This window comes from Aulonocara stuartgranti (assembly GCF_965226115.1).
Source record: "Aulonocara stuartgranti genome assembly, chromosome: 18".
NCBI lineage: Eukaryota > Metazoa > Chordata > Actinopteri > Cichliformes > Cichlidae > Aulonocara > Aulonocara stuartgranti.
Window position 1 is genome coordinate 20802051 of NC_138954.1, and position 14245 is coordinate 20816295.

The window sequence follows — 14245 nt, forward strand, 5'->3', positions numbered from 1 at the left end:
TTTTATTTCAGACCGCTTTCTCTTGGGTACTTTGTTTTCCTGTCATTGGAGTTTTCCCATCAACCGCTTCCACTTGGCTCACCTTGACTGCCTTTGTAATCATCACCACCTCCCCTACATGTACTTCCTCACATTACACACAAACACACGTGCTCAAAACCCACAAATACACTCCTCTGAGTACACTCTAGCCATCCCCACAGAGAGGTCACCCTCAGGATGGCGTAGCAGATTTTGCATGATGAATTGTGTCGGGGCCAGTGGCGTCGTTAGGCCTATTTTAGGGGTGCTGAAGCCTCCCTAAAATATTCTTAAGCCCCCCTAAATAATTTGGTGGGTTTTTTTTTTTTTTTTTTAATTTATTCGATTTTTTTTTTACAGAACTTGCAGACAAATTCAATATAAAGATGCAGGAATATGAGTTTAAAGAAATAATAATATAAACCTGTCGCTATTCACACAAATATGATCATAACTCGGTTGGTCCCTTTCGCTTTACATTGTTAAGGTAGCGTCAGTGCTTCGTTATCCAATCCCTTCCAGTTGTTCACAGGGGACATCCACATGACTGAAAATCCAGTCCTCGTTTTCACTGCTACTTTACACTCCGCTCGTATACACTTGCAGAAACACTAGCGTGCATGTGGCAAACGGCAAGAAATCATGGATATACGCAAGTTTTTCAAGAAAGTAAGTTTTCATCACTGGCTGGTAGTAACAATTAGTTAGCTCCAGGTAACAGCAGAGAGTCCCATGTAAATAATGAACCAGGTGCTCCCCATTTTGTAAATAAAAACCTGGCTAGCGCACTAAGTTAAATTGTTAGCATAATGTTAATTTCTGTCACTCGTTTTAGCTCTGAAAAATCCAGCTGAGCTCATTCAGGTATGGTTATCATCAGTGGAAATAATAATAATCACTCCATCCCCATTAACCTGTAGGAGTCAGGGCAGAGGAGCACAGAGAGGCAGAGGGGAGAGACGTCTGCTGGAGAGGTGAGTCAAAGGACGGAGTCATTTGTGATGGAGACAGTCTGATTAGAATTTTATGGGACTCAATATGGATATGAAATATGAAACATTTCAGTCACGGTACAACATATAAGACCTGTTTAACTTGAGCTTTTATTTAGGAGAGTCAAGGTTAGAAAGTGGAGAGAGCAAAGAGAGAGAGATATATATAAGTCAAATTAGCCTGACTCACATATTTTTGAGGGTTCTATTTTAATATTACTTCAATTCAAGTAATTTAGTAATATTTTTCAGGGCTTTAAATTGCAACCATTTTAGTCACATGCGTGCTCAAAATATAATGTTTGTAACTTCAAAATATTTGGGAGCAACAAATTACTGTGGAGCGGGAGCAGAAGTCATGATATTAGCAATTTACATTACAATTCAGTATGTTTTAATGTATCTTGAAGGGTGAGGCAGAAGGAGTGGCTGAGGGAGAAAAAGGTCAACAGGCAAGTTCAAGTCAGAGAGAGCAAGGAGAGACAGAGGAGCTGCAGCAAATAGATCGAGAGGCAGAGGAAGATCAAGTTATTACAGAGAGAGGAGAGCAAACAGGCCAAGAGAGGGAAAATGATGAAGCAGCTGCAGCAACTCATTCTACTACAGGGTTTGATTTAGGTGACAAAGACACAGGGCCCAGACAGGTGAAGCTGAAGAGCTATCCACATGATACTTTTGGTACACAGAAGCGAGCATTTAACCACAGCTGGTTTGAAAAGCACAACTGGTTAGAATATTCAGTCAACCAGAATGCAGCTTTCTGCTTCCCATGTAGAGTGTTTGGCAAAAACATCAAACATGATAGTTTGGTCAGTAACGGTTGCAAGAACTGGAAGAAAGCTTTAGTCATCTTTGGCAAGCATGAGATGGCACAAACACATAAGGACAGTGTTGTTACATGGAAAAGCTACCAGGGAACTAGCAAACAGGGAAACGTTGCACAGATGATAGCAACTGCAAATGTGAGTGAGATAGTCGAAAGAAGAGAGTATCTCAGACGAATTGTTGCAGTCACCTCTATGTTAGGGAGACAGGGACTCCCTTTTCGTGGCCATGATGAAGGTGAAGACAGCCCAAACAGAGGGAATTTTCTTGCATGCATGGAGCTTTTGAAGGAGTTTGATCCTTTTCTTCAAAAACATAATCCCCCATCAAATGCACAGTATATCTCACCAACATCCCAGAATGACATGATTGACTGTTGTGCCCAGGAAGTTACTAGTGTCATTGTATCTGAAATGACAAAGTCTAAAGTCTATTCCATCATGGTGGATGAGGCAAGGGATAAAAAGGCAGAGCAGTTAGCTGTTTGTGTCAGGTACGTGTCAGAGGGGGCAGTGAAGGAGCGTTTCCTTGCACTTGCAGAGATAAAATCATTTGATGCCCAGTCCATTGCAAATGAGATTCAGCAGCAGATCCAAAACTATGGTCTTGCAGAGCTTAAGTGTGTAGCACAAACATATGATGGTGCAGCCGTTATGAGTGGCTCCACTGGAGGTGTACAAGCACATTTTAGAAGGCTCCATCCTGAGGCTATCTATGTGCATTGTTATGCTCATCAACTCAACCTGGTTTTGTGCAATACTTGCAAGGCTGTCCCAGAGGCTGTGGAGCTTTTCAGCTTGTTGGAGTGTGTGTATTCTTTCTTCAGCACCTCCCTAGTCAATCATCATAAGTTCATGGAGACTCAGGCAAAGCTTGGATTGACAAAAACTGAGCTTGTGCAACTTTCAAATACTCGCTGGGCATGTCAGTTGCGATCAATCAGTGCAGTTCTTGAGACATTGCCTGCCATTTTGGAGTGCCTATCTGCAATTGGATCCCCCATAGCTGTTGGTCTCAGAGCAAAGCTCTACAAGTTCTCAGCAGTCTATGCACTACTGATGTTTCAGTCGATTCTGTCTGTAACCGAAGGACTCCACAAATTCCTGCAGAAAGAGACTTTAGACCTGGCAGAAGCTTTTATCTGCAAACAAGCTGTGTGTGACACACTTAAGGGCAAACACTCAGATGCATTTGCTACAGAGCTGTATGAGAAAACCAAGGCCCTGTGTAACACCCACAGTATCCCTGAACCAGGTGCCAAGACAAGGCACAAACAGAGGAAAATGGAGGATTTTGTCCTGGAGGCAACTGTGGGTTCACGCACTGAATTGAACAACTCAGACACATTGAAAAGAGAGTTACTTTTCCCTTGTGTGGATCGGATGGTTGGCGAGCTTGATCAAAGATTTTGCAGTGTAGATGCAGGGCTGCTAAAAGGCGTCCAGGCATGCAGTCCTAAATCTGAGAACTTCTTGAGTGAACCACACTTGAATGAACTTGCAAAGCACTACAGACTTGACCTGAAAAAAGAGGAGGTTCTGGTGGCCAGAAACTTTCTTACCCGGAAAACAGAGGCTGGATGTCCACCCAAAAATATGTTGTCTGTGTACAACCTCCTTGATTCAGACATGTTTCCCTCTCTGAAGGCAACCATCCAAGTTGCCCTAACAGTGCCTGTCAGCAGCTGCTCGTGCGAACGGTCCTTTAGTGCACTGCGTCAGCTGCACTCCTGGCTGCGTCAAACAATGGGTCAGAAAAGACTTCACAGTCTTGCAGTCATGTCTATTGAAAAAGACACGCTTCAGCATCTGAGTCACAACAGAGTGATTGACCGATTTGCCACTCTTAAAAACAGACGTCATTCTTTGATGCTTCCACCCACCAAGTAACTGGTGATTGCAGCCAGAAAAATGTACTTTTTTATTTTCAGTTTTTTTCTTGTTATTGATGCAGCAAACACATTTCCTCTGTTTTTTTGTTGTACTGTATTATAAAGCAGACTGAAATAAAACAATAGATCTATTGGTGGCCTAGGATGTTTAATCTGTCCAAAAAAGTAGGAAAACAATTTCTCAGTCTTTGTTTTCTGTTTGTGAAATTTTGTGCTCATTCACTACGTTCGTTCATGTCGTGTGCATCTCTTGGGGGCTAAGCCCCCCCTGTCCTTAAAACCTAGTGACACCCCTGGTCGGGGCCTTGTTTGTTCTGACCTTCTCTCTCTTATTGGTCTGTTATCTGTCCAAGTAGGCAGTGTGCTTGTTAAATGATGAGATTATGGACATCAATATCACCCCAAGCAGGAATTTTCCATGAGCCTCACTGTATTATACTATTGATGATCTTTACAAACTCGTATGAAGAGAGGGATTTCATTTGCAAAACTTAAGTCTACATGTCATCAGCTGTAATCTGATGAAAATGTCAATTTAATTAGCTTATTTGAGGCTAAATTAGCATGCATTTCTGCTTCCCAGATATCCTGGCTGGAAGCCCTAAAAAGTCACGATCCCCAGAAGTTAAGTCAGGCTGTGTATTAAAGATAAACATAAAAACATCCCACCACTATTTACAATGGCCACCTGTTGTAGAGATTTTTACTAGTGTGGAGACATTACTCAACTTAAGCAGATAAAGTTTGCCCAGTTTTCCTAGAGCTATAGATGTGCAACCTCCTCTACTGTGTGTCTACACCAAGCTACATTCCAAAATGCAGATGTAAGTCTAACATGAAATAACGATGTTCTAATTGGCTGGTTTGCATTATTCTAGACTTTAGTGGGTATTTATAATACACAAGATGCAAGATGTACAGTAATTATGCACATTTCTTGATTCACTCCTCTTTTTTATATTTTGCTGGGAAATGGGAAATGGGTATAGCAGCTTATTGAAACCTGTCTAAAAATATGTGGAAATACATTATTTAGGGCAAAAACAGAGTTTGTGCAATTCTAATGAGCTTGAAATGCAATATTTGGTGTGACCGCTTTTATTCTTTAACACAGCCTTCTACTCTTGAAGCAGTCTTCGTGATTAGCTCTCCAGATGTCTTGAAGGAGGCACACATTCTAATGTCCTGTGTGCAAAAACTGAGTAATATTAAAATGGATAAATACATTAATAAAATAAATATGGCTTCTCACATTTATTTTCTGACTGAACAATCTACTTTTTTCCTTGTTTGTTATTTATTTCTTTAATGAGATAAAATTGTTCTTGGACTCAGTGGGACAAATCGTTTCACTTTAAATTGATGTCTTCATTAAAGCCTTAGCAATATTACAGTATATCTTAATACACTGTATGATTATGTAACCATGGTTTAAAGCCTGTAGTCTGTGCAGCCCCAGGTTCTCCTGCCTGTCTTTGACCTTTGAATTTTACATTCACATCAGTCACAGTGAATATCCTTGCCCTTGACTCAAACTGTGGATCTAGCCATGTGTTCATTTTGAACTATAGCTTGGCTGAGAGCGCAGAATTAAAGGAGATTAGACACCCATCAGTATTCCTTTGGCACAGAGTGCTGTTAAAGTGTTTCACAGACATTATCCGTCTGCTGTCCCAGAATCTAAATGGTGAGAAATGAGACAGTATATTGATAAAGAGGCTTCTTAATGTCACCCACAGGTGTAGAGGATGGTACAAGAGAATACACCTCAACTTTTTATGGGGGATAGAGGTCTTGGTTTAATAGTGCCTTTACAATTTTTCTCATGTATTTTCTATTCAGATTTAATGAGTTTTCATATGCACATATGTCATATCAGGAAAACCTGACGCTTATTCATTAGTCAAAGTCAAATTGTTTGCAGTATCCACTCACCTGATATTCTGCTGCTGGAATGCACTTTTATAATATTAATATTTTATTTTTGAAATCTTTGTTGTTTGTTAAGCTGCACTGATTCGTGGAAACCGGAACAACTGTACCCAGTTTTCCCGAAAATTGGACTGGTTGGTCAGCAAACAGGAAAGACTGGAGTCTTCATCAGGTATGATGAGAAACTTTCAGTGGAAAAATTGAGGAGAGGAAAAAAAACTAAAACGATTAAAGATTTTTGATAGGCGCAAAGGACAAAAATGTGCTATCAATAGGGATGGGTATCGTTTAGGTTTTATCCGATACCGGTGCCAAACCGGTACTTTTGAAACGGTGCCGGTGCTTAAACGGTGCTCGAACCGGTGCTTAAAGAATGGAGAACACAAACTTTGTCCAAAAACCTCTCATGTTTAGCTGTTTTTTTTGTAAAAAGATAACAATGTTGGTCTTCTCTGCAGCTATGGGGCATATATGGTATCACTCTTGGCTGGAAGCAGTGCTTAAACAATGGAAAAACACAAACTTTGTCCTAAAACCTCTCAGCTGTTTTCCACTTTTTCTTTGGGCATTTTAGCCTTTTTGGCCAGGGTGAAGGGAGTATCTGCCATCAAACAAGAAGACAGCCGCATGTAACTACGACGGTGTTTGCTAGTTCACCTTACATGCATTAATGTAATAACGTGGTTAGCCTACTCAACGTAAATTACACACGAACAACATTAAGCTACTCACACAGAGAAGAACGGCTGCTGCTGCATCATCATCCGTCATCATTTCTGCTACACTGGCAGGGCTAGGGGCCAGGACTCTCCTCTTCGGGTTCATGTTGCTAACTCCTGGTCCGATAACAGGCACCACACCCGCAGTAGATGTGCTCGGTGTGAGGTCTCGCAGCAAGCTATCAAATACGGCGCATTTCTAGGCTTTTAAAAAAACGCTATGCGTCGCCAGGTGTTTCATCAGATTTGAGGTGTTACCTCCTTTGCACAGTATCACCTTAAAGCACTTGTTGCAGGCTGCTGAGTTTGCATCTTTTGCTGTGAAGTACAGCCAGACTTTTGACCGCTTCGCCTTGGGCGTTTTTAATCTGTAGCTCTGCTCTAAAAGAACGTACGTACCTGGACCTGCCTACTATCCTCGGAAAGGTAAAATGATTGGCTAGAATCCAAAGCGTATGACATCTCAGGGAAAAAAAGCACCGAAATAAAGCACCGAAATGTGCACTGCTTTTCGGTCCGGTTACTACCGTTTGTGTCAGAACCGGATACCGGTACCCATCCCTAGCTATCAATGTTGGGATGTGGTCTAAATGTTTCTTTTGTTAAATGACAAACATTTTGTGTAACTCTATAGGTATTCTGGAAGTCCTCCACTGTATCTTGGTAGAAAGCCCAGAAGCTCTGAACATCATCCAGAAAGGTCACATTAAATCCATCGTCTCTCTGCTCTACAAGCATGGACGCAACCACAAGGTAAGCAGAAATATTAGACTAGAAAAGGTACAAGAAAGGAGCTTTTTGTGCCAATGCCAGTCTAGTGCCATATCTTCTAATTTTAGAGAAAACAACCTGGCTTCACACCAAACATTTCACAGGTTCTTCCTTTGTCCATGCTCCTTGTGGAGTATAGACAATTCACCTTGGCAGTTTTCACAATGCTCTTGATGGTAGACAGACAGACTGCTTTGGTTTTATGCCTTGGCAGAGGATTTCTTGAAGTCAGAGTTGAGTTAGGATTGCCAATGCATACATAGAATCATCAATCACCACTAAAAATGCAGAAATGTGGTTTGATTTCCCCTATATAAGGTTTTTACATGATAAGTTTATATTTCTACAGCTACCGCTTCTTTAATGGGTCAATCCGGAAGTGCCAACACAATCATTGTCTCTGGTTTTTCTCAGAGCAATCAACAAATGCTGTTCGAATTTGCATCATGAAAACACTTGGCTAAGAAAAATACTCCACTGTGTCAGTGCAAAAACACAACTGGCTCAGTCGTTGTCACATTTTGGCTGTTGGTTGGTCCTTTGCGGGCAGAGGTGGGAGACATATTTCCTCGTTGTGGTCTAGTCCAAATTGGGATCAACTTTGGTGCCAGTTGCTCTGTTTTTTTTAAACACAAACACTAAACACTAAAGACATTTAATTGGATTATAAAACCTCAACAACTGTTAAAAAAAATTAAGCTGTCAAACTGGGTTTTAAAAACTGTACTAAAATCTTTATCATGGTTTCATTTGTTCCAGCCGAGTGATGTGTATACAGTGTTTAAATGTCAGTTTCCTAATATTTACACTGTCACTTGTTAGAAGACATCAAAGAGCTTTCTTGTAAACAGCAGTTGCTGATCATGAATGGCAGGTGGAGGACGATAGTTCTGCTTGAAGGCCCTCTTGCGCACTGTGAATGTGCTCCAAGCATCACAGCTTGCAGAGAATCTGTCTGAATAACTAATCATTTCCTCTCGGAGCATGTGAAACGCTGACACACTGTGGATGTGTGACATATTTTCACACAAAAAGGAAAAAGTGTCTGACACAAGTGTCTTTTTCTCTGTCAGATCCTGGATGTCCTTTGTTCCCTCTGTGTATGCAATGGAGTGGCAGTGAGAGCCAATCAGAATCTGATCTGTGACAACCTCCTTCCCAATAGGGACCTGCTGCTTCAGACTCGATTGGTCAATGATGTTCAGAGGTAGAGAATTTAGAGTATTGCACCGCTGCTGGATGCAGTAGCCCCAGTATACACAGCTGATTAAAGAGTGGAAATTTGGAGTGACGATTTCAATCCAGTGTTGACTTTCCCTGTTTTCATTTCCAGTATGAGACCAAATATCTTCCTGGGCATAGCTGAAGGTTCAGCTCAGTATAAGAAGTGGTATTATGAGCTGGTCATTGACCAAGTGGACCACTTTGTAACCAATGAGCCGACCCACCTGAGGGTAGGCTGGGCCAAAACTAAAGGATATGCTCCATACCCTGGTGGAGGAGAAGGGTGGGGAGGCAATGGATTTCACTGCTGGTAGATCTCATATGTGGTTGAAATTCAAAACCCATGTATGTAAGAAAATATAGAGATAATGTATATTTAGTCTAGATGCATACAATCTTAAGGTTCAATGCTGTTTTTATCCTACGTTTAATCTACCTGACAACAAACAGTTTATGCACTGATCTGGATGATTCATAGTGAGTAGGGATGGGTATCGTTTAGGTTTTATCCGATACCGGTGCCAAATCGGTACTTTTGAAACGGTGCCGGTGCTTAAACGGTGCTCAAACCGGTGCTTAAAGAATGGAGAACACAAACTTTGTCCAAAAACCTCTCATGTTCAGCTGTTTTTTTTTGTTTTTTTTTTGTAAAAAGATAACAATGTTAGCCTTTTCTGCAGCTATGGGGCATATATGGTATGATTCTTGGCTGGAAGCAGTGCTTAAACAATGGAAAAAAAACACAAACTTTGTCCTAAACCTCTCATGTTCAGCTGTTTCCCACTTTTTCTTTGGTCATTTTAGCCTTTTTGGCCAGGGTGAAGGGAGTATCTGCCATCAAACAAGAGGACAGCCGCATGTAGCCATGATGATGTTTGCTAGTTCACCTTACATGCATTAATGTAATAACGTGGTTAGCCTACTCAACGTAAATTACACACGAACAACATTAAGCTACTCACACAGAGAAGAACGGCTGCTGCTGCATCATCATCCTCATCATTTCTGCTACACTGGCAGGGCTAGGGGCCAGGACTCTATTCTTCGGGTTTTTGGGGGATGTTGCTCCGGGTCCGATAACTGGCAACCCACCCGACGTGCACGGTGTGAGGTCTCGCAGCAAGCTATCAAATACGGCGCATTTCTCGGCTTTTTAAAAAAAACGCTATGCGTTGCCAGGTGTTTCATCGGATTCGAGGTGTTACCTCCTTTGACAGTATCACAGTATCAGCTTAAAGCACTTGTTGCAGGCTGCTGAGTTTGCATCTTTTGCTGTGAAGTACAGCCAGACTTTTAACCGCTTCGCCTTGGACATTTTTAATCTGTAGCTCTGCTCTAACTGAACGTACGTACCTGGCCCCGCCTACTATCCTGGGAAACGTAAAATGATTGGCTAGAAGTGTATCACAGCTCAGGAAAAAAAAAGCACCGAAATAAAGCACCGAAATGTGCGCTGCTTTTCGGTCTGGTTACTACCGTTTATGTCAGAACCGGTGCCATCATGGCACCGGACACCGGTACCCATCCCCAATAGTGAGTCAAGGTATCACATCAGTTTGAGAATGAAAATAGGCAGTATGCACAAAAAAGGTTTTTATCTCACGTAGTGTGTCATAATGGACAAAAACCAACAGTGCATCTTGGATAACTGATGACCTCCTGACAGAAAAGCTATCATACTGAAGCTGAAGAGAGGCTGAATCTGTGCAGTGGTTAACTATAAATACAAAACAAGAATGATGTTGTTGTTGTTGTGTAGGTCTGTGGAACTGTGAAATTGAGTAACCAGATAGCCATTATCACTGATTAGGTTTCCATTGTCTGGTTCTATTCTTTTCCTGGAAACTGCTAGGCAGTGTCTTCTTTCAGACATCACACATGCCATAAAAGAGATATCACATGACTGACTCTTGTGTCCTTAGTTCAAAACAAGGTGTGTTGAATACAGAGTTTATAACTTCTAAACTCTATATTTACCCAACATATTTTCCCCCAACCCCTTTCCCCTAAACATCAAACTAAGAGGAAATGATACAGTAATTACAAGGTAATGTTTTTACAGCTTGCCTCCAACAATGAAAGTATTACATGAAAACATAAAAAAAACCCCACTTAAATTAACATTTTAACGAGTCTACATTTAAGCAGTTTTTTTGGTAGGCACTACACCAGGGTGGGCAACTCCAGGCTTCGAGGGCCAGTGTCCTGCTAGTTTTAGATATCACTCTGGGTCAACACACCTGAATCAAATGATTAGTTCATTACCAGCACTCGAGGTCTGGAGTTGCCTACCCCTGCACTACTCCCTGTCACTAGAATGAAACTAACAGCACTAGAATTCAATGAAGTAATGCTACAGACTCAGTGAAGTCAATCACATTGAGAAACTTCAGAGATCTGTGTCTGAATCATGTTATTTTGTTTATTTCATTTTTCTTTTAAGATCTTGTGGTTCGGACTGAGATGATTAGCAGTCTGGTTCTGGCCCATTGGCCTTATTCTGTCCATGTGTCGTGTAATTACTAGGAACCATGCGCAGTCAAAGACAGTCTTACTGCAAAAAGGCAAATTTGATGGCCCTGGAAAGCTGGAAAAAGCACAGTCTAGCTTTTAACTTGCTCTGTTATCTCGTCTTTATATAATATAAACTTTTAAATTTGTTCCATGCTACTCTGCACTACTGCAGTTAGGTAAGTCCAAGTTTGTGGAATTAAAAAAGGGTTATTGAAGGACTTTGACCTGACAGAACCTTTTGTGAATAATGCAGGAGCCTGCTGTCCCCTCTTTACTTTGCTTTTTCATCTTTGGGACACTGATATAAAATTCCACTTTCCAACCTCTACCTGTTAGACTTCTCTTTTACATCTTCTGAAAAGCCTTGCAACGTTTTGAATGATTTTGATATGCATGCCGTACATATTCAGTTTGCATTCAAACGGAAAGCACCAGCTGATTGCAGTTTTTTTTTTCTTTCTGCATAAGAAGAAGGAACCAGTCAGTAGTTTGAGTCCATATCTTTGTCCTCTTGGTGCTTCAGGGGTATAAGTCTCTTAGTCCCTCTCTTTTCCAATCTCAGCCTAACAGCATAAAAACTATTTCACCTCACTTCCCTTCTAAATCTGCTAAAAGACCCATCACCTCCCCTCATCCATTTCATGACATTCTTGTTAAAGCACTCACCACCCAACTCCCAACCTCTCTGCTCACTTCTCTTCTCCTTGCCCATCATCCTGCCCTACATTTGCAATGACTTTGCAGCTGTAACAGCCATCCATCCTCCCTATCTTTCTCTGCACACTGTTGTCTAGGCCGAATCCCAAGGGCCGTGGCCTCCATTAACCAGCACCTGCTGAACTCAGACGATGTGGTCAGCTGCTGTCTGGATTTGGGAGCTCCCAGTATGTCCTTCAGGATCAACGGGCAGCCTGTCCAGGGCACGTTCGAGGACTTCAACACAGACGGGTTCTTCTTCCCTGTAGTCAGTTTCTCTGCAGGTGTAAAGTAAGGCTCTGCATTTATAATTGTGTTTTTGCTGAGGCTCTTGATGAATTTGCACCTTATGAACTTTTGTAGGTTCACACAAAAACCAATGGCATAGCACCAAATTAAAGTAATTTTGTTACTGTGCTGCAGCTTCCTGGTATCTTAATTTTTATCTTAATGAGACAGAACAGGTCATACCAAAAGGGGAAAAATAAACCTGAAACCATTTCTTAAAATGTTTTCCTATCAAATGAAGTTATATTTGGTTTAAATTTATGTGATGTGTTATGCTTTATCTTACATTTTATCCCAACAGCATACCAGTAAACATTGAAATAAAAAAATAAAAATAACCAAAGAAGAACATTTAAGTCTCTACTGCAAGCCTGATATTATGTAATGCCAGAGATGTAGACGGATGTTAGCTGAAGTTATTTACTGCCTTTTACTGTCATCATCACAGGGTCCGGTTCCTGCTGGGCGGTCGCCATGGAGATTTCAAGTTCTTGCCACCTGCCAGTTACTCTCCGTGTTATGAAGCACTGTTGCCCAAAGAGAAGATGCATGTAGAGCCTGTGAAGGAGTACAAGAGGGACCACGATGGGGTCCGTGATCTGCTGGGAACCACCCAGTTCCTCTCTCAGGCCTCCTTTATTCCCACCCCTGTTGACACCAGTCAGGTGAGATGTTAAAGTGATGTTACACCCAAGGAAATTAAAAGCAGCGGTGTGAACGCTTGTGTTGAATATACAGTAAAATTATATTCTAGTTCTTTTGGTTGGTTTGCTCTGGTTCTAAAAAGTGTGCTATAAAATGTCCATGATGGGTACATGATTGCTGCTGTTTCTCTTCTGCTCCTTCTTGTTTGAGTGCTGTTTAAAAAGAAGACAAAGCTGTTTACTAGCCCTGCAGCGGTTTCAGGGAATTCATTTTGTGTTACGCACCTGTAATTTAACATTCAGTGCTGCAGAAGTGGCTCTGAAGTACAAATGGAAAATAGGTGCTGACTTTCTACCGCAGTGTAACAAAAGGGTAGGAAACTTGGCATAACCCCTAGGGATCTAACAATTGCATAGACATGAGGAAGAACGGTTTTCATCTTTTTGAATCCATCAACAAACAACTTAAACATAAACAATTACAAAGAAAGAACAATACAGTATCCACATCTGAACCAAAGAGTAAAACAGTGAAATGTGGATTATTAAATATTAGGTCTCTCTCCTCCAAGTCTCTGTTAGTACATGACTTAATAATTGATCAACAAATTGATTTACTCTGCCTTACAGAAACCTGGTTGCAGCAGGATGATTATGTTAGTTTAAATGAATCAACACCCCCGAGTCATTCTAACTACCAGAAATCTCGAAGCACAGGCCGGGGGGGGCGGTGTGGCAGCAATTTTTCACACCAGCCTATTAATTAATGAAAGACCAAGACAGACTTTTAATTCATTTGAAAGCCTGATGCTTAGCCTCGTCCACCCCAGCTGTAAATCTCAGAAACCAGTCTTACTTGTTATCATCTATCGTCCACCTGGGCCTTACACAGAGTTTCTGTCTGATTTCTCAGACTTTTTATCTGATTTAGTTCTGAGCTCAGATAAAATAATTATTGTGGGTGATTTTAACATCCATGTAGATGCTAAAAATGACAGCCTCAACATGGCATTTAATCTGTTATTAGACTCAATTGGTTTCTCTCAAAATGTAAAAGAACCCACCCACCACTTTAATCACACTTTAGATCTTGTTTTAAGATATGGCATCGAACCTGAACATTTAACAGTGTTTCCTGAAAACCCTCTCCTGTCTGATCATTTCCTGATAACATTTACATTTACAATTATTGATTACACAGCGGTGGAGAGTAGACTTTATCAAAGTAGATGTCTTTCTGAAAGTGCTGTAACTAAGTTTAAGAATATAATCCACCCACTGTTATCATCTTCAATGCCCTGTACCAACACAGAGCAGAGCAGCTATCTGAACGCTACCCCAACAGAGGTCGATTATCTTGTTAATAATTTCACCTCCTCACTACGTACGACTCTGGATACTGTAGCTCCTGTGAAAACTAAGGTCTCTAATCAGAAGTACCTGACTCCGTGGTATAATTCTCAAACACGTACCCTAAAGCAGATGACTCGTAATCTGGAGAGGAAATGGCGTGTCACAAATTTAGAGGATCATCATTTAGCCTGGAGAAATAGTTTGCTGCTTTATAAGAAAGCCCTCCGCAAAGCCAGAACATCTTACTGTTCATCACTGATTGAAGAAAATAAGAACAACCCTAGGTTTCTCTTCAGCTCTGTAGCCAGGCTGACAAAAAGTCAGAGCTCTTTTGAGCCAACAATCCCTTTAACGTTAACTAGTAATGACTTCATG

General features: G+C 41.2%; 2 protein-coding genes across 4 annotated transcripts in view; both read left to right on the forward strand.

The window, feature by feature from the left end:
- The window catches only part of LOC309694750 (ryanodine receptor 3-like), a gene marked incomplete at its 5' end in the record, with an annotated part of 70897 nt that extends 56986 nt beyond the window's left edge, over positions 1-13911 (forward strand). Inside the window, 2 exons of the mRNA XM_082514958.1 lie at positions 11684-11876; positions 12322-13911. Coding sequence (XP_082371084.1) covers positions 11684-11876; positions 12322-12550 — 422 coding nt within the window. The 3' untranslated portion in view covers positions 12551-13911. The remainder of the gene's footprint in view (positions 1-11683; positions 11877-12321) is intronic.
- LOC309693233 (ryanodine receptor 3-like) lies at positions 350-9775 on the forward strand. Of its 3 annotated transcripts, XM_082512277.1 has the most exons (6): positions 356-690; positions 942-995; positions 5738-5833; positions 7015-7133; positions 8225-8358; positions 8485-9775. In XM_082512277.1, exons 1-6 carry the CDS (start codon positions 642-644, stop codon positions 8687-8689), a joined length of 657 nt encoding a protein of 218 aa, XP_082368403.1. In that variant the 5' UTR covers positions 356-641; the 3' UTR covers positions 8690-9775. The 3 variants fall into 3 exon arrangements, with proteins under 3 accessions (XP_082368404.1, XP_082368403.1, XP_082368402.1); XM_082512278.1 differs by lacking the exon at positions 942-995 and having other exon boundaries at positions 350-690; XM_082512276.1 differs by lacking the exons at positions 5738-5833; positions 7015-7133; positions 8225-8358; positions 8485-9775 and adding an exon at positions 1424-4608 and having other exon boundaries at positions 360-690.
- Positions 13912-14245: the final 334 nt, after the last annotated feature.